This window comes from Octopus sinensis, linkage group LG18 (genome assembly GCF_006345805.1).
Source record: "Octopus sinensis linkage group LG18, ASM634580v1, whole genome shotgun sequence".
Classification (NCBI taxonomy): domain Eukaryota; kingdom Metazoa; phylum Mollusca; class Cephalopoda; order Octopoda; family Octopodidae; genus Octopus; species Octopus sinensis.
In genome coordinates, this window is record NC_043014.1 from 23,996,655 (window position 1) to 24,017,454 (window position 20,800).

Below are 20,800 nucleotides of genomic sequence, written 5' to 3' on the forward strand. Positions count from 1 at the left end.
ATCTCTGAGATTTTGAAGCAAACACCATGTATGTGTATGGGTGAGAGATTAATATGATGGGTTTTAGAATCAGCAGAACATTGGACAAACTAATTTCTAATATATATTTGGTTATGCCTCCTTTAAATTCTGAATTCAAATCCAGCTCAGGTCCACAAGTAATGAACCTTCATGTCCATGAGAGATTATCCCCTGATCTACTTTACATTTTTAGAAGCCATAGATAATTACCATTAGTGCCATATTTAGTAAGTCAAGAAATTATAATTTATTAGAATTATATTGAAGTATGAACAAACAACTCATAATGTTAATGACTCAATCAGGTCAAGAAAAGTATGTGAGATAATATATACAATTTTTTAATTAAATACAATGGTTAGAACTTTGGTATTTCAATGAGAATTGTGGATAGTCTCATACATCACAACCACTGTTACTCCAAGACCTTAGAATAACTAGAGAAAATATAGGTCTACTTTTTAAAATAAATATGGAATTAGTCATTTAAATAATGACTGTTTTCTAGGGATATAATTATAATTAAAATTTCTGAGCTCATTATGTTAAATATGTTAGTGCCACTTTACTACTTGTTCTTCATGTAGCAGATGTCCTTGGATATACTTTCCTCCAATTATCTTACTAGGTAAAGCACTAGCCCCATAGAGCTTTAATTCAGAAAACGATTGATGTTTTGATATGTTGCTATTTAGTCCTGAAAGAACAGCGTGAATATTTGATCAAAGACATTCTAGCTGGAGGGAGGAAGTAATCATAATTTAATACCTGTTTTTCATGTTGGCAAGCTTGAGGACAGTGCCAAGTTATACTGTCCAGTAATATCTTGTTCAATATATTCTAAGACAGTAGGGCAGTGAGCTGGCAGAATCATTAGCATGCCAGGCAAAATGCATAGTGGTATTTTGTCTCCTGATATGTTGAGTTCAACTGTCTTTCATCCTTTCAGGGTCAATTAAATAAGTACCAGTTACACACTGGAGTTGAAGTAATTGACTTAATCCCTTTGCCTGTCCTATGTTTAGCCCCCTGTGGGCAATAAAGAAATAAATATATTCTAAGACAATAGTGTGATTTTATGAAGGCTTGACTACTATTTCTAGCAGGCCAGGCCACCAAATAGAGGCTCCCTCCTTAACTGGAACTATTTTTTTAAGACAGTTCTGAATGCCATCATCTGTATTTCCACAATACTCTTTCCTTATAGTTTACATGAAGCATTGTTATTGAAATACCAACCATAATGTGTGATGAAAGCCACAACACACATGTCTATGTTTACCGAGGGTAACTTAGCCATTTGATAAATACAGATTTGGTAAAACAAGTGCCAGAATGCAATAAGGTGGTGCCTCATCTTGGTCACAGACTGAATTAATAAAAGTAAATTTCAGCAAAGTACTACGAGGTGGTATCAAAAGGTTCCCAGACTAGTTATGTTTAATAAAAAATAACTTATTTACTTAAGTTTTAATATCATCTCTTTCAAAATAGTCACCTTGTATGGCAGTACATCAGTTCCAGTATTCCTGCCACTTATGGAATCTAGCTTGGAAGGCATTTTCTCTGAGTGAGTCGAGGACCTTCTGCGATTTGCTCTTGATCTTGACAATGGTGTTAAATCGACAACCTTTGAGCTGTATTTTCATCTTGAGGAGATGGAAATCTGCAGATGCTAAATCTGGCAAAAAGGGTGGGTGCAGAAGCGATGCCATGCTGTTTTTGGCGAGAAACTTATGAGCAGGAGAGCTTGGTGACATGGTGCATTGTTGTTGTGAAGAATCCAATTCTGGTTGCTTTTATCGAATTTTCTTCCCCAAAATCTTCAAAATGTCATTGATTGTCCTCCAGCAATCCTCATGCACAAGCTGATAAATTTTCTCCACATTTCCAGTGATGAAACATGTGGAATAAGGGTAAGAAACTATTGGTTGGGTCTCCTGCTACAAGAAACCTGTTTCGGTTTACTGACAGAACATGACATCAGACCCACACATACTGATGAATAGATTTTTTCATATTTTCTGATTTACTTTTTTGTTGTTGCAAGATTATTTTGACTGAATATTTTGACTGAAATGTCTGAGATAAATTGTTTTTAACAAGATTATAATTATTCAAACTGTACATATGGCAATAAGGCAGTGAAGTGGTAGTACTGGATAGACAGTCTAATGCTATATGTCCAGGCTCTCAGCATTCAAATTCCACTGATATTAACATAACCATTCCATCCCTCTGAGGTAGGTAAATTATCAGCTATGTACTGGGGCATATTTGTTTCTCCCTCTCAGAATCATTGTGTTCTGGGGAGCTACTAACAGCATCCTTTCTCCAACAATAGAGAAAGGTTGAGTAAGGACTTGCAGCTTCTCGCAGGAAAACTAATATGCAACTAGAACCATCGAAAGACAGAGTGACAGCACAAAATAGGAATAAAGAAGATAAGCATCAATAGTTGTGAGGGTAAAAGGGCAATAACAATATAGAATTCCAGAAATAAAAATGAAACAGTGAGGGAGCCACTAAATGGTTGTTTGATATGCTAGAAATAACACTCAAACCTCTTATATCACTTGAAAAAGTGAAAGACACATTAGTGTAGTCTGAGATATACTTTGCTAGGAAAAAAAAAAAAAAGATTGGTCATGGCTAGAATATTTTTGATGCACAGAACCTAGAACAAATAAGATAGCTGATGATCAGAAAGATCAGGTAACTAAAACAACGTTGATACAAATATTTAAATACTAGTAGTCTGAAAAATTAATTACATTTGTTTTGTTGCTCAGTCTCCTGCAACATCATCAGATAGATGCTGATAGACATTCTGCAGTTGCTCAATGCACAAGAAATAGCAGCCAAATCTCCAAATTACAACTTCATCATCTGGCATGATTTGGATAGTTTTTCTGAGGCAGTGTATTATGACCAGATACTCTTTCTGTTGCCAACTTTTAGTCACCTTTAACAACATGCATGAGCATGGAATATCAATTCTAAAACAGATAGACAAGAAGTACATATTGGACAATTTAGTGTCTGATAAACAATGGTCATGACTAAAATACCTTTGATCACAGATCTGTATGATTAGTGGTCAAACAACAACACTCATCTGCTCAACCTGGGATTGAACTTGTGAACTTCATTCAGTTCCAACAGTTTTATCAACAATGTTACTGACAATATTTGGAGACATGTGAGGAATGGGGACAACAGTTCTACAGAGTTTTTACATACCAGTTCACTGTTGATATTTTTTTAAAAACTATTTTGTTACCAGATTTCTGTTAAACTACACAGTCTTATTTTGAAAATAATGAAGAATTTAGTAAAATGACTTTGTTATTATTAAACTGGTGCTTGGAGCATGACATGAGGTTTTAATTTAAATCACTTCAAAACAGGAAATTTGTATCATAGAATAAAGATGGTCTCAGTTGGGCTGGTACCTAAAGGATGAAGGAACATGAGGATTACAGGTAAGAAACTATGGGCTGTGTCCATAGAAATGTGGCTCTTCACTGATAGAACATTACTTTGTCAAAAATAGGTGGCTTACTAGTGTTAACTGTTTTAACCTTTCAGTATTCAGATTTCTTTGTCAAATAAATTGTTTACTTATTCACATTGTTTTGAAATAATCCTGCATTATCTTGTAGCTTTGAGATTTCAATGGGCCAGATTAAATGCAAAAGGGTTAAGGCATTTAACATGTGGGATGATCACCAATAAAATGTGCTCAATTTAGTGGTGTACTTGGTGGTATGCTATGGTCTAGACTTATGTTATCCCTATGATCAAATTTATTCTGTCTCCATCCCTATTATATTTTTTTACTCACAATTTACCCAGGACTATATTATTCAATGTGTCAATTCTGATTGAGCAGGTAGTGACCCCTAAATGTGAACTAGATTTGTTTCTTCAGATATACCTTGCCTACTGCAGAACCTAGCATGCAGTCATGAATGCCTTAAAATGGATGAATATATTGGTGCACAAACAGAAACTAATGGTAGCACTACATGTTCACCGATGATATTGTCTCTTTGATTGTACACAATGTCTTGTACATGTTATAACACAGCAAGCCTTTGGTGTATTATAGACACTGACTGCAATAGCTGGAGCCTTCACATTCCTCTGACCCAATCCTTCCTCCTCAGAATGTCAAATTTCTGAAATACCTTTATTTCTCATGTCCTTTTTTGTTTTTCCAAAATGTTCATATGCAACAGTTTAATAGGAACATTCATAGCATCAATGTCGCTAACCTTAGAGGGCCTGCTCCTGCTTACTGACATAACAACTATTAAAAAAAAAACTGTCCTTCTTTTCAATGCACTCTAGGATGTGTGTGTGTAACAGCAACACAATCTCTGATATGGGAGCAGTATCCCATTGTAAGCATTACATAAACTTTGTAAAGAAACAGCTATCGACATGATTTTCTGATCTTAAGAAAGAAGACAGATCTTTGGGATATAAATTTGATTATGTCATAACTAAGTAAATTGAATATGATGAAAAAATACAAGGCAAGGTAGGAGCAAAATCTTGGAAAAAAGATCATTTCTTTTTTATCAAAAGAAAATATATATAGGAAAACACACACACACATACAACTGCATGCACATGCATGTATGCAAAATTTATACAATTTATATATATATACAGCCATAAATGACAGAAATATTTAGATGAATCTTTATTTAATGATAAAAATCCAAATATCTAAAAGTCGTGATATTTGGATATTTTATTGTTAAATAAAGATTCATCTAAATATTTCTCTGTCATTTATGATTATTATACACTCCTTATTATATTCTCTTGTATATTACTATATATATTATATATGGTTTGTATAATGACACATTAAAGAGCTTTTTTATGAGTACTAGAAGATTACTTGAATCCATATATTGTGACTTTATATATATATACATATATACACACATATATATTAAGTACATGCAAATGCTCAAACACAACCACACACACTATATAGATATATTACAAGTAGATACAAATGTTCATACGTCATCATTATCATTTAACATCTGCCTGCTGGCATGGATGGGACAGGCACTATTATATATTATATATATATATATATATATATATATATATATATATATATATATATATTCATGGAAACGTGAAACTCAGAGTAACAGGTTTTGTTGAATTTTCTGCTGCTTTTAAATAAAGCATATTACTCTACCACTGGTATTTGAGTACTCTTTTTTCCACCTTGTTTCACATTTATGTGTTTACTCTGGTATATATATATATATATATATATATATATATTATATATATATATATAATGCATAGTTGAAAGTATAAGCAGTGTAAGATATCAAGTAAATGATTCATTAAGAACTGATGACAAACACACACACACACACAAAAGGAAACAGACAAAAGATAACCCTGTTTCAATAACAGAGAAATAAAATCTTTTCTTTTAATATTCAATAAACTGTATTCTTTAGTCATTCTTTTCTTCCCAACATGATCCTTAAACCTGACTTCCTCACTCACAAGCTACCAATGGAAAACTAACTGAAGTGAGTGCTAAGATGAAGTTAAGTACTTAGGTATTGTTCTGTAGTTGCATTAGCTAAGAGATTGATAGCTGAGAAGTCCACAGTGGTAACCATTTGTTGGCCAGTTTGTTCGTCCCTTGTGATTAGGCTTGGATCAACAGTGATTTGGTATACCTCTGTTGCAGTGTGCTGTCCACAGTCCTCACTTGGGATGGTTGTAAGGTGGTGGGTGGCAGTTGGTGAAGTGGAGTGATCCACTCCAGACTCTGCAGCAGCAGCTGCTGCCACCACTGCCTGCTGCTCCAGTGCCTTACACTCTTCATCTGTAACATTTCCTGATGTCACAATGTATGTCATGACAGGTGACGTGTTGTCTTCCACTGTGACTGTCTCGTTTGTTACTGCTTCTTCCTCTAACACCGACGCAGCTGCTGCCGCTGCCAGCTTGTCTACATTATCATTATCATCATCTCCAGTTGTTGGCAATGCCACACCTTGCAATTCTAAGGAACTACCAGCATCCTGCACAAGTTTGTGTCGTCGCACATGGCGGTAGTATGTGGACATATCATAGAAAGAGAGGTTACACATTTTGCATGAATAAGGCTTGTGTCCTGTATGTTGGTTAAGGTGTTCCTTCAGATACTGAAGTCTAGTGAATGTCTTTGGGCAGAGGTTACACAAAAATGGTCGTGCTCCAGAGTGTTTCAACTTGTGACGCTGCAGATCTCCTGCAAAGAAACAAAAATAACAAGTATGACAACATTAATACAGCAATAAATAACAGGAGTATTGTGTTAATGATAATGGTGGTGGTGAACATGTTGGTAATGATGGTGAAGATGTTGGTAAAATAGGTGAGCTCTGTATAAGAAGACCTTATGTTAACAACATTCCCATCATGACTACAATATCTATATTTTTAAGCATCAGAAGATATAATTTGAGGGATATATTTTGCTGCTATTTCTAGTTTGTTAACCCTTTCGTTACTATATTTCTGACCAAAATACACCCCTTATGTGTTTCAATTAATTTCTAACGTAATCATAAATTTAGTCTGGTTTCATTAAACAACTATAACTTTTTTATTTATCAATATATTAATCTGATTTTTGGAAGATAATTTAATGAAATATTCTCAACCAATTCTATACTATAATTTTTGTCACAAAGTGACTCTAATTGCAGGTAGATACAGGTAAATTCAACAAAATATAAAATTAAAATTTTGTTCAAACATCGCTATAGAAAATTCAATATTCAATTGGGTATACAACAAAATTTTACGATAGAATTTGTTATTCTGGGTAACTTTCTGATACCCATAATAATATTTACGGCAAAATAGTCTTAATTTCATTTAAGGTTATGGGAAACCACAAACTATCGTTTCTTTCGCTTTGTTTACGTTTAGCGTAACGGTTCGTTTTCGCCGTAATGATTTCAAATAGGCTCATTCGAAAAAGTAAAAAGAAATAGTCTAAGGCTTTACTCCTCTGGGAAAGTCTGTGGCTTGGTCCAGTTTCTTCAGAAAAATCACCGAAAGAAACAGTTTAAAAATTTTCACTCCATTCAGGTGCCAATTCGTTTTCTTTATCGCTGTCGGAGCTCTCGAATTCAGTTTTCACTTTCGGAAAATGAAACATCAGGTTCATTATCAAATACCATGTGCTTTTTTTTTTCAGTCATAGAGTTAGATTTATGAAGGTCTTCAGTAGAAAATCCTTCGAATTCTGACTCGCTGCTTGATATAATGAAATTCGTATCCATTTTTTGTCAGAATTACAAATTTTGAAAACACAATAGGAACAAATTTCGGAAAAAAATCTCTCAAAATTCACGGAATTAAAATTACACTTCGATTATTGTACAAAACTGTAGTTGAACTGTTTATGAAGTATAATACGTGTTTTCACGAATGTACTAAAGAGATTTGCTCTGATATTCTCATTTAAATATGAATAGGTAAATTCGGGCGGCTTTGGGTGGTTTGGTAATGAAAGGGTTAAGCACAGAATTTCTTTCATTGGTTTACATATGTATGCTGAAGACGTTGGTGGTGATGGGACATCTTTCAGTCATAACTAAAACATTAAAACAAGGTGGGGCATCTTTCAATACTCACTAAACATTGAAATAAAACAGGATATCTTTTAATACTTACTAATTATGCTGGCACAAGAGGGACATCCCTGTATGTTAAACAACAGTAGTAGTAATCTAACTTTGTGTAGCTGAGTTGTTGAATGAATTCCAAATGAAGTACATAATGTGTTTGTTGAAGTAAGTGGAGCATAGCTAAATCAACAAAAACTCCTGATTAAGCCAAATCCCTACATAACAATACCACTTATCAAACAAAACAAACATACACAAGCCACTGAAGAGGATCTGTATGTTGTCACTCAATATCTTATATATAGCAATCATATCTCCCTCAAATCACACACTACTGTCCTTGAAGAAAGGTATATTGAACAATGTAGTGCTTGATAAAAAAAAACCCAAAATACACAAGACTGTCATTGCTGGAACACCTTTGATCAGGACTATCCAGGACTAAACAACAATAACTCAATGGAGGAGTAACCAAGTCATCACCTGATTGGCTAGAAACAGCAGCCAAATCTCCCTCAAACCTCAAACCATATTCCACCATCAAAAAAAAAAAAAAAAAAAAGAAACATGCCATAGTGTAATTCAAAATGCCTGAACAAAATGGAAAATAAGATGGTCATATTTGAAACATCTCTGATTATTATGTTCAATCAGCACTGACATAGAGTTAAGTAACAACAAAACAAGTAAAATGAACATGTTCAACTAACCTTTAGTAAAAAATGATGCATTACAGTCAGTTTCAGGGCATTGAAAGGTTCGATGGTTTAAATGTCGCTTCTGATGTAAACGCAGCTGAGATTTCTGACGGAAGGCTTTACCACATGTATCACAGAGGTGCCCTTTATGACCTGTGTGGAGGTAAATGTGTGTCTGCAGGATTCCTGTTTGGGCAAATCCACGACCACAGATCTTACACCTGGAATACAAGGCATATATGTATTTAATGATAAGCAAAGGTATGGTTATTTAGCTAACCCTTTAGTATTCAGTAACATGTAATGCTTATTTATTCACATTGTTTTGAATTAATCATGCACTGTCTTGTAGCTTTGAGATTTTGATGATGGGATTGTTTATATTCAGTATGACATTGTAGGGTAGGCGTTAGAGGCTGGATCTGATTGGCTTGAACATAAAACAGGTGGTACATTTTGGCCAAATGTTGCTGATTTAAATGCTAAAGAATTAAGAAATTCACTTCAGAACCATGTGGTTTATGGTTGTTCAAACTTTTTGGAGACATTGTCAACTGGACTTCTGTTACAGCTATGGTGATTAATGCTTTGTAAGTGAAATTTGATAGAAACTAGAAGAAGCTTAATATTCATTTGTTAACACTGCTAGCAGTAGTAGATGTGTTAAATTAGAAACAACCAATGAGCTAGTGTCTACATAGCAACAAACAGTTGCTCCGCAGAAATGGGAGTGGTTAACATTTTCAAGTACTAACAGCTCCATTATTGTTACGTGGCAAGGAATTCATATTCAGATGACATTCCTGGTGATAAGAAACCAGTTAAAAGATCTGAGTGTCACCAGTATGCTATAAGCAAGTATAATAACAGTAAAATGAATGAAACAATAAAATAATAAAAAAAGTAGATGTTAAAAAATATATACATCATAATCATCATCGTTTAACGTCTGCTTTCCATGCTAGCATGAGTTGGATGGTTTGACTGAGGACTGGCAAGCCAGGAGGCTGCACCAGGCTCCAATCTGATCTGGCAACGTTTCTACAGCTGGATGCCCTTCCTAATGCCAACCACTACAAGAGTGTCATGGGTGTTTTTTACATGCCACCAGCATGGGAGCCAGTCAGGTGACACTGGCATTGGTCACATTCGAATGGTGCTTTATACGTGTCACTGGCAGTGGCATCAACCACACTCAAATGGAGCACGGGGGCCAGTTAGGTGGCACTGGCATTGACCACGCTCGAATGATGCTTTTTATGTGCCACCAGTACAGGAGCCAGTCAGGCGGCACTGGCATCAACCATCCTCGAATGGAGCTTTTTATGTGCCACCAGCATGGGTGCCAGTCAGGTGACACTGGCATTGGTCACGCTTGAACAGTGCTTTTTACATGCCACTGGCACGAGTACCAGTCGAGCAGAACTGGCATCAGCCACAACTAGGATTTCACTTGGCTCAACAGGTCTTCTCAAGCACAGTGGGTACTTTTAAACAGGCCAGTTATGTGATACTGGCATCAGTCACGATCTCACTTGGCTTTCTGGGTCTTCTCAAGCACAGCGTATCTCCACAGGTTTCAGTTGTCTGTCATTGCCTCTATGAGGCCCAACATTCAAAGGTCATGCTTCACCACCTCGTCCCATATCTTCCTGGATCTACCTCATCCACAGGTTCCCTTCACACAGCTATCCGCATCCGCACGCAACACATGACCATACAAGTCTCTCTTACATACCACATCTGATGCTTCTTATGTCCAACTTTTCTCTCAGGGTGCTTACACTCTGTCCAGCAAAGTATACTAGCTTCATTTCTTTCAAGCCTATGTATGTCCTCAGCAGTCACAGCCCATGTTCCACTGCCATGTAGCATGGCTGTTTGCACACAAGTATCATTCAGTCTACCTTTCACTCTGGGCAAGAGGCCCTTTGTTACCAGCAGAGGTGAGCGCTCTCTGAACTTTGCCCAGGTTATTCTTATTCTAGCAGCTGTGCACTCAGAGCATCCACCCTTGCTACTGACTTGGTCACCTAGGTAACTACTTCTTGTTTTTTTCTCCCTGGCATGTAATGGAATCTATTTTCTGTACATGTTCCCAATTAAGCTTCCTTTGATATTGCTCTACTTGTTGTGTCCATAGCTTATACCAGGTACATCTTATGGAGTTTCTATGTACACCTTTTCTACAGATCGAGCAGCACCATCTACCTGAAGGGATTTGTGATTTGTCTACCTTCCTATTTACTAAGACTTTGGTTTTTGCTAGATTGATTCTAAGGCCCTTTTGATTCTAGACCTTGCTTCCACACTTTCTTCTCTAGTTCTGGTAATAACTCAGCTATTAGAACAAGATCATCAGCATAAGGAGCTCCCAGAGGCAGCCTGTTTTGAATTCCTCTGTTATTGCCTGGAGGACTGATCCTTAGTGAACCCCTACTTCTACCCTGAATTCTTCACTATACTCATTGCCAATCCTCACCTTACTGACAGTGTCCATGTATATGGCTTGTACAGCTCTCACCAACCACTCATCTATCCTTAGTGTCCACATTGACCATTAGATAAGGGATCAGGACACTCTGTCAAAGGTTCTTTCCATGTCAACGAAAGTCAAGTACAGAGGTTTATCTTTGGCTTGGAATTTCTCTTGCAGCTGTCTTACCAGAAATATAACATCAGTGGTGCTTCTCCCTGGCACAAACTGAAACTGCATCTCATCTAAACTAACTCTCTCCCTAATTAGCTGGGCTATGAACCTCTCCGTGACTTTCATCACCTGCTTCAACAATTTGATACCTTTGTAATTATTCCTATCTAATGTGTCACCTTTACCTTTATAGCAGTTGACTATGGTGCTGCTACACCAGTTATTGGGTATGACTCCTTCATGTATCACCTGGTTGACTATACAGATGACTAGACTATAGCCTACACTGTCAGATATTTTAAGTAGCTCGGTAGTGATTCCTAATGGGCTGGGGGATTTACCCGTCTTCATATCCTTAATTCTTTTATCTACCAAGGTACTGCCAATTCGAATAGCTGGTCCTTCTGTTGGGTTGACATTTGACAGACTCTCTTTCTCCCGTTCATTCTCTTCATTTAGCAACCTTTCATAGTAGCATCTCCAAGTCTCTATCTTTGCAGTATCATTAAATGCAAGTGAGCCATCATCCATGCTGATATATTCTCTCTCACACACTATCTTGCAATATGAAACACTTCAAGACTTTGGTCCTCACGACACAGAACATTGGCTAATTTTTTCTTATCTGCTTCCCCTCTGGCTAAATAAACCTGTCGCCTAGCCTCCTTTCTGGTGATCTGATACAGTTTCCTGCTACCACCACACTTCCAGTCAGTCCATGCCTGTTTCTTTTCCCTAATGGCCCTGTCAACATTATTCCACCACCACATTACCTTAGGTCAAGTGGGGACTTTGCACCAGCCACAAATATGGTCAGTAGTCCTCAACAGATTGTCCCATAGGAACTTCCAGTTGTTCTCCAATTTGTGTGATGCTATATCCTCTTTTTCATCAAAAGCTTCAAGTAATACGTCTCTATATCTCTATCCATTCAGAGGATCCTTAAGCTTCCAGACCCTTCTTTTCCATACTGGTCGTCTTCTGGACATTTAGCCTTGATCCTGAAGTCGCTAACTCCTAACCCAAGTTGAGTGCATTCTTCACCTGGGAAAGTTTTGGCATTTATAAGTAGCCATATTTCCCATTTACTGGTGAGAATGTAGTCAATTTGACTAGTGTGCCCACCAGACTGGTAGGGGAACAGGTAACTGGCAGGTTTCCTAAGTTCGCTGCAAACATTTTTGCCACAGAAAAATTCGCCTCAGGATTTTGGGCCATAGAAAGTTCACCGCAAAACAAAAGATAAGTTGCTTCCCTTGGTATATAATTGTTTCAACCAATAAGAAGGGGTAAAGCAATTTCTTAACTTATTTAAAATTTCTTTATTCATTCAACAATATCTTTTGATGTAGCCAACCCATTACAATGGTCTATCAAGCAGGAACTAGCAGAGGCGGTGTGAAATTAGTTGATGATCTTCACTTTGGTTATAGTATGAACAGAAAATATGATGAAAAAACCTATTGGAAATGTGAAAATAGAGAATGTAAAGAGTGCATACCATGCTGGAAAATGATAATTTATTTCTATGTAAAACATTCGGCGAGCATTGCCATCCTTCTTAGCCATCAAAACCAAAAGTTTACATTGTAAAAACAAAATTGAAATCACTAGCCACTGATTCACAAACTTCTGCATGGTCATTAATTGCAGAAATTTCATCTAGTTTAGATGGTAACGCATTCTCACTGATACCAACTTCATCGCATTTGTCTTGCAATATTAGAGGTTGGAGGCAAAATTTTTATTAAAACAAAACACATGGGTGAATTGAATCTCATGGTGTGAAGAATCAACACAACACATATGGGTGAAGTAAAACATAACACAACATGCAGCTGTCATGGTAACAAGCTTTTAATGCCTTGCTGTCCGTTGATTGGCTAAAAGTACCTAAATTTTCCCAAATTTAATTCCAAATAACATCAGATTCTTTAATTTACAATACACCACAATTGAAAACAATCTGAGCAAAATTAAAGGGGGATAATTTTGCGAATGAACTTGCAATAAAAGATTGCTTTAATCCTTCTTATTGGTTGAAACAATTATATACCAACAGGGTAACTCATCATTTGTCTTGCGGCGAACTTTCTTACAGCCCAAAATCCTGAGGTAAATTTTCCTGCGGCAAAAATGTTTGCAGCAAACTTTCTTAGAACCCATAAGATTATTTGTATCACAGAACTCCAGTTCCCTCCTCATTGCGGGAACCAAATCTGTTGCCACCATGTACACCATAGAAACTCCCTGGATGTTGTCTAACATTCCCATTGAAGTTGCCAGTCACAAAGTGAAGGTCCCTGTCATTCGTCGACAAGGTAGTCTACAAGAGGGTATCATAAAATTGGTCTTTCTGTTCATCAGGTAGCCCTGGCAAAGGAGCATAAGCCGAGATAATGGCTGCTAATCCATGTTGCAGCACTAGTCTAAGTTTAAGTATTCTATCACTAACTCTGACTACCTCGATTACCTTATCAATCCATTTCTCTGCAAGGAGTATACACACATCTCCCACCCCATCAGTGTTCCCAGAAAATCTTATACCTATGTTCTTTACTTGTGAGGAACCAAGCAGAACTTCCTCTCTACCTTACTTCTTTGATGCAGCACAAATCTACACATCTCCATTCAAGCATTTTAACATTCTCACCAGACCTACCTTTCAATGTGCCAACATTAAGTGTGCCAACTCAGAGGGTGCAGAAGGTGTGTGGGCTGGCGAAACTCTGGGATGGGGGACAACAGTATTCAAAGGTAAAAAATTTTTTTTTAAATAAATCAACATCAATAGTAGTAGTAGTAGTCACAGGAGAAAATCTAGTATAAGAAAAAAATGGACATTGTGTATAGATTCACACATATAGCAATGCATCATTATCATCATATTCATTGTCTAAATGTCCACTTTTCCATGCATGGATAAGATGAATTTCATTGTAACAGATTTTCTATAAATGTCAAAAACATATTTTTTAAATAATTTAACATCAATTATTCTTTCTTGGCCTGAAATTTTGGTGGATGGGGTTAGTCGATTACATCGATCCCCACAAGTAGACTGATATCTATTTTATTGACTCTGAAAGAATGAAAAACAAAATCAACCCCATGAGAAAATCTGGTGTTATAAGAAACATGACATTGTATGTTTGACATTTATACATACTGCTGTACAAAGAACCATGCATTGATACATGTTCTTGCAGCCATGCACACGCACACATAAGTATATCAAATATTCAAACCTATACATCTATGTGTATATACACATATATATATATATACACACACACCTCATCATCATCATCATTTAACATTTGTTTTCTTGTTTTCCATGCTGGCATGGGTTGGATGGTTTGACAGGAGCTGGCAAACTGGAGAGCTGCACCAAGATCCAATTGTCTGTTTTGGCATGGTTGCTACAGTTGGATGCCCTTCCTAACATCAATCACTTTACAGAGTGTAGTGAGTGCTTTTTATGTGACACCAGCACAGATGATTTTTATGTGGCATCAGCATTAGGGAGGTCACTGAGTAACTTGCAAGACAAAGATCTTTTGAGAGTGGGGTGGTATTGAAAGAGGTGGCTTTGTGAGGATGAGAATATAAACGGGATGGTAGAAGATTGCCTAGGGTGCATGAGTAAGGAGGACAGGATTGGGTTGTAGAAGAGATGAGGATAGAACAGGAAAAAGAGATGTGAGGAAGAGAAGTAGTTTGGTTTATTGGAGTACGGTGTGTGAAAAATTTAAAGTAACATGTAGGTGGAACACACCACTTTCAGAACTGCTTCACTGAGGTGGATGGGTGTTCTCAAGAACTTGATATTGCCAGACATCTTGGTTCACTGTCATCTCCTTCATGAGGCCTAACATCTTGAAAATGGCCCTCACTACCTTATCCCACATCTTCCTGCGACTCTCCCTCTTCCACAGGTGCCATCCACTTTAAATGAATGACACTTCTTTAATCTTTTCTCTTGCATGCTGCATCTGATTCCTCTTATGCTCAATTTTTCTCTCAGCACATTTACATTTTGTTGCACATGCACATTGATGTTGGATATCCATTGAAGCATACTAGCTACATTACTGAGTAATCTGCACATGTCTTCTGCATTCAGAGCCCATGTTTTACTACCATGGAGGATAGCCATTTGTACACAAGCGTCATATAATCTGCTCCTCATTCTGAGAGATAATCCTTTTTTTTGCCAACAGATGTAATAGCTTTCTGAACTTTTTCCAGCTTGTTCTTATTCTAGCAACAATACTTTCAGAACATCCCCCACCACTAATTTGCTCACCTATTTACAAACCTAAGGGAGCCTCCTGGGTGCTTGAGTCTAATTCCCATGAGTCCTTAGAGCTTATTGTTCCTGTGCATCTGCCACATACTAGGACAATTTTTTTCTGTTAACCAATCTGTGATTCCACTGCACATCTTATATATTCATAGCTTGCACTGGGTGCATCAAAAGGAATTTTTTCCAACACTTCCCCTACATAGTAAGCAGGGCCATTTACCTGACAGAAAGTGAATCTTATCTACTTTCTTGCTAACAACAACCTTAGTCTTCGCTAGGTTAATTTTAAGGCATCTTAAATTTCCATTTCTGCTATAAGAGCAAGGTCATCAGCATGAACAGCCAGTTTAAATTCCTTCATTATGGCCTGGAGGATTAAGATGAATAAAAGTGGACTGAGAACTGAACTCTCATGATCCCCACTTGTACACTGAATACATTGTTGTACTCATGAAGACTCTCACCCTACTGACAGCACTGCTATACATAGCTGGTACAGCTCTAACAAGCCACTCATTTACTCCTAACTTCCTTAGAGACCACTAGATAACAGAGCAAGGGATTCTGCCAAAAACTTTCTCTAGGTCAACAAAAACCATGTACAGGGTGGGACAGAGAGGATGGACGTTTTTGAAAATTCACAAAATCATTAACTTTAGCTGCAAACAAATTTTATAGACATCTATCTGTTTGCACTGAATTAACATTTGTCAAAACCAAGTATGGAAAACATCTATCATGTGGTGTCCATTTTCATCGATGTATTTCTGGAGGCATTCTTGGAAGTTGGTCTCCACTCTCTCCAGCATTGCTCTGTCAATTTGGGTGACTTCCATACAAATAGCTTCCTTCAAATCATCCAATGTACAGGGTTTATATCCATACACATGTCCCTTGAGGTTTCCCCACAAGAAATAATTACATGGACAAATCAGGGGACCGAGGGAGCCAAAGAATGTCAGCAAACCTGGAAATGAGGTGGTCACTAAAGAACATCCATTGATGCTCTGGCTGTGAGGGCCATTGCCCATCCAACGGAAACCACACACATCGAATAGGCATACGTTTTCATCGTAATTCAGGTACAAAGAAGTTGTTTATCATCTTGATGTAATGCTCAAAGTTCACAGTAACGGCATTCCCATTACTGTCTTCAAAAAAGTAAGGACCAATGATGGCAACTTTTCCAACAGCACACCAGACCATCAGTTTTGGGCTTTGCAGTGGTCTTTCGCACAGTTCTCTCAGATTTTCAAGAGCCTGATAACAGTTCTGTTGATTTACCATGCCATTGAGATGAAAATGAGCTTCATCACTCATTAACAAAATGAGGTAGTCATTTGCCTCAAAAATTGCTCCATCTGACATGTGAAGTTAAGCCATTGTGCATAATCCCATGATTTCAACTGTTGCCCACTGACCAATTTACACGGGTGGAAATGCAGGTTTACATGTAAAATACGCCTTATCGATTGATTATTGATGTCAAGTTCAGTGGAATGCCTCTGAGCAGAGAGATTCGGACACTGTATCAAAGCTTGTATTTATATTTGTGTCTGTGTTTGTGTCCCACAACTTAGATCAATCAGACTTAAAAAAATAGGATCCATGGAAATTCTGCGGAACAGAAAAAATTAAGAGGAGCTATTTAAGAAAGAAAGGATGATTTGCATTTTTAGAATAGAAGTCAACACTGATAGAGATTTGAATTCAGAAAAAAGAAATACTGTAAGGTATTTTGTCAGACATTCTGCTACTCTTCATTGCTTAAATAATTTATAAAAAAGTATAACATATGCATGCATACCATTTCATGTAAAGCCAAAGAAAACTGGCAGTGGTTGAATATCTTTCTTCCCAGAAACATGAAATTCTTCTCATCAGGGTATATGAATTTAACCAAACTCATGAAGTGTACAGGTTTAAAACCACTTACTTGTAAGGCCTTTCTCCTGTGTGACTTCTCATATGAACTTTCAATGATTTTTTCTCTGTAAAACGTTTCTTGCACTCCAGACATTCAAATGGCTTCTCTCCAGAATGAGTTTTCTCATGTCGTAATTTGTTGCCATTGGTTGTAAACCCTCGGCCACAGGTAGAACAAGTGAAAGGTTTCTCTCCACTATGTCGGCGACGATGAACTAAAAATAAGTTAAACAAAAGACTAAAGAGAATCAATTTTCATCAACAATTGAGGGACAAGGTAGCTGGTGAATGAAGATGATCAACTTGCACTCATCAGCTTTGAAAGCCAAGCACTTCAAGTTAAGGTTTTATGAACTTGGCTTGACATCACGGCACAGGTGGGGTTATGCATCTCTGACAAAGACTAACCACAAGTAGTCCACTTCACTTAGCTGTAAAAGATACCACCAAAAACAGCAGTATTGAATAAGTGACAAATGTGCTAGTTCATAGTGATGAATCCAGATATTCTACAGGGTGTGACCTTGAGGGGTTTAGACTCAAATGACTGATTTGAACAAATTACATTACACAGAGTCTTTAAGTGGTCCTCTTATAACATAACCAGTTATGGGTATCACGTTACTTAAATCTAATGCCTACAAGTTGTTAGCTATATTTCAGCCCCATCTGAGCTCATCCAATGCATTTTGTCTTCTGTTTCTTGCCATTAATATTTTTTTCCTATCCCTAAACATGCACCAAACATTACATGAAAATCTGTCGTTCCAAAGATACCAATACTGTATAGAATTGGCTTCTCTTCTATTTTGACATTATAAACCCACTTTAACTGCTTTCATTTCATTCACCCCATTGTGTATGAGTACTGATGTTCCTCTCGGGACACAGCAATAAAAATATCCCTGAAAGCAAGGACAAAACCATCTGCTCCTTCACACAAACATGCATATTTGCATTCAATTTCTAAGTTATAGGACGGGAAGTCCTATAACATACTGCATCATAGGCACCTCTAATGATTATTGTTCATTCATAGATCTTGCAGCAAGTCAGCTTAGTAGAACATACCCAAAGAAGTTAAACTTAACATTATAAGTAATAAATGTAGTTGCTGTAGCACTCAATTCTAGAGAGCTACAACAGCCTAGAATTTTGTGTCATTCCTACTCTGGGTATTATGGATCAGGACATTTGAAAATTAAGTATCTTAGCTAAGTGCCAGTGCAAGGATTTGAAATATGAAGCTCTTATACTATCAACTCAGCCATCTACACAATTAACTTCTGATATAATAATTTAACATTGGAATTATACTAGTAAAAACAGGAAAACATCAGCGCACTTCATTCCCTATATCATTATTTAATGTTTGTTTTCTATGCTGGCATGAGTCTGATGGTGTGTTGGGATCTGGCAAGCTGCAGGGCTGTGTTAAGCTCCAGTGTTAGCTTTGGTATGGTTTCTACATCTTTTCTTAATGCCAACCACTTTTTTTTGTGCCATCGGCACTAATGAAGTCACTAAGTAATTTGCAAAACAGTAAAAAAAAAAAAAACAGGAAAAAGGAGAAAGTCCTAAGTGGGACAGGGAGTATTTGAGAGCGGGAGGTGGCTTTATGCCAGGGGTTGAAAGGCTTAAATATGATAGAGGGTCAAGCATAGGTGTTTGCTACAGAGGAAATACATGGCTACCCAACATTACATATAGGTGGGTAGAAGTAGCTAGGAAGAAGATAATATGGTAATGATAAGGCACCAGAGCAAACTCTCAAGGTACAAGAAGGTGAGCAAAAGTGAAGATATGGACAGTGGATTGTGAACAAGAAGAGGAAAGGATGGGTAGTTTCATAAGGGTGTGAAGGGAGAGTAAATAATTAGAAATAGGGTTATAAATGAATATAGTGAGTGATAAACAAAGATGGAGGTGCAACTTGATGGAAAATATCAGTATGGAGAGGGAGTAAGGCAAGAGAGATAGAAGAGGATATGTCAGAAGGTAGGAGGAGGATGTTGAAGGTGTTGAGAGGGAGATGTAAGAGTACATAAGGGTGACTGTAGTGAGTGGGATGTGATGGCGGATATGAGTGGGTATTGAGAATGACAGCAGATATATGAGGTGTTAAGATGGAGTATGATAGAGATAACTGAAGATAGAGAGAGGTAAGTTCAAAGTAAGGGTAGACAATGTAGTCTTAAATATCCAAAAAAAAAGAATAGGTCAGAATTGGAAAATTTTTGATTATAAATCTCTCAGTCAGAGTTGAGCTGGAGATAAACAATACAACATTAACAATGAGCCAACAAGAAATAGCAACCAAATCTTATCTTAAATTAGAAAAGGACATTAAATAATCTTTCATATCTAAGTCAAAATGGTTATACCTTGAGCAACTCAAAAATCTGCTTAATCAGGACTGACCTGGTGGTAAACAACAACTACACATGTGCATGTTCTTGTCAGTAATTATACAATTCTCATTTCTCTTATTTGTACATTCAACATTTGCCTTGCAGATTTATATGACTTCTCTATTTGAACATCTTTCATACAGTTCTCTGTCATCACAAACCAGAAGTCAGTTCATATTCTATTGGCAAAGTCTACAAACATTTGGACCGGTATTCAATATAAAACTTGCTGCCTTGATGGCTAGCAGCCACAATGGAAGCAAATTAACAGCAAGATGGACAAAAGCTTCTGAAGGCGGTGTTTGTTTAGCTGCTAGGTCAGATTTGATCTAGTAAGCTATGAAGACATTTGACATAAAATGTAATTGCATTTGACACCAGCATTCAACCATATTTGGCACATGAATCTCAAAGCAAAATTGCCTGCCTACAGGCTCTACCCCTTTCTTGGATCAATGACCTTTCAACAGATCATTGCATCATATTGTTTACTAACAGAGCTCTCCCTGATCCACATCATCAACTATGGCTTGCTCCAAAATTCTGTTTTGTTCTTATTAATAACCTACTTGTTGTCACTTCCAATAACAGTCATTCCTTTGCAGATGATACCACTCTTCATTCCTCCCTAACTTCCACCATTCGAGTGTCATCGACATGCAAATAGACACTTTGTACCAAACTTGTACTGATTCTATAAATAGAGACCTTGAAAGCATACTTCAATGGGGTCATGCTAATTTTGTCTCTTTCAACAACAAAAAGATCCAATCACTTTTCATACGAAAACATATTATTGTAACTATTGTTATATTTGGAGATAGTCATTTTGCTGATAAACACACACATTATTTATTTGGTCTTCACTTTAGCTTTATTATTCATTATCATCGTCCACCTTATGCTAGCATGGGTGGGATGGTTTGACAGGAGCCAGCCAGGCAGAAGCCTGCAGCAGACTTCTGTGACTGTTTTGGCAGAATTTTTACAGCTGGATACCTTTCCTAACACCAACCACCCAGCAGAGGGGACTTAATGCTTTTTATGTGGCACAAGCACAGGCAAGGTTAGTTTTGGCAAGGTTTTTACAGCTGGATGCCTTT

The 20,800-nt window shown here is 37.1% G+C and overlaps 1 protein-coding gene across 1 annotated transcript in view; it reads right to left on the reverse strand.

Annotated features, from left to right (window-relative positions):
• Window positions 1–5,457: 5,457 nt before the first annotated feature.
• Window positions 5,458–20,800, reverse strand: part of LOC115221476 (GDNF-inducible zinc finger protein 1) — a 34,178-nt gene continuing 18,835 nt past the window's right edge. The window contains exons 3-5 of the mRNA XM_029791667.2: window positions 17,297–17,501; window positions 8,414–8,622; window positions 5,458–6,313 (exon numbers count right to left, since the gene is read on the reverse strand). Of these exons, the coding sequence (XP_029647527.1) occupies window positions 5,622–6,313; window positions 8,414–8,622; window positions 17,297–17,501 (1,106 nt within the window). The 3' untranslated portion in view covers window positions 5,458–5,621. The remainder of the gene's footprint in view (window positions 6,314–8,413; window positions 8,623–17,296; window positions 17,502–20,800) is intronic.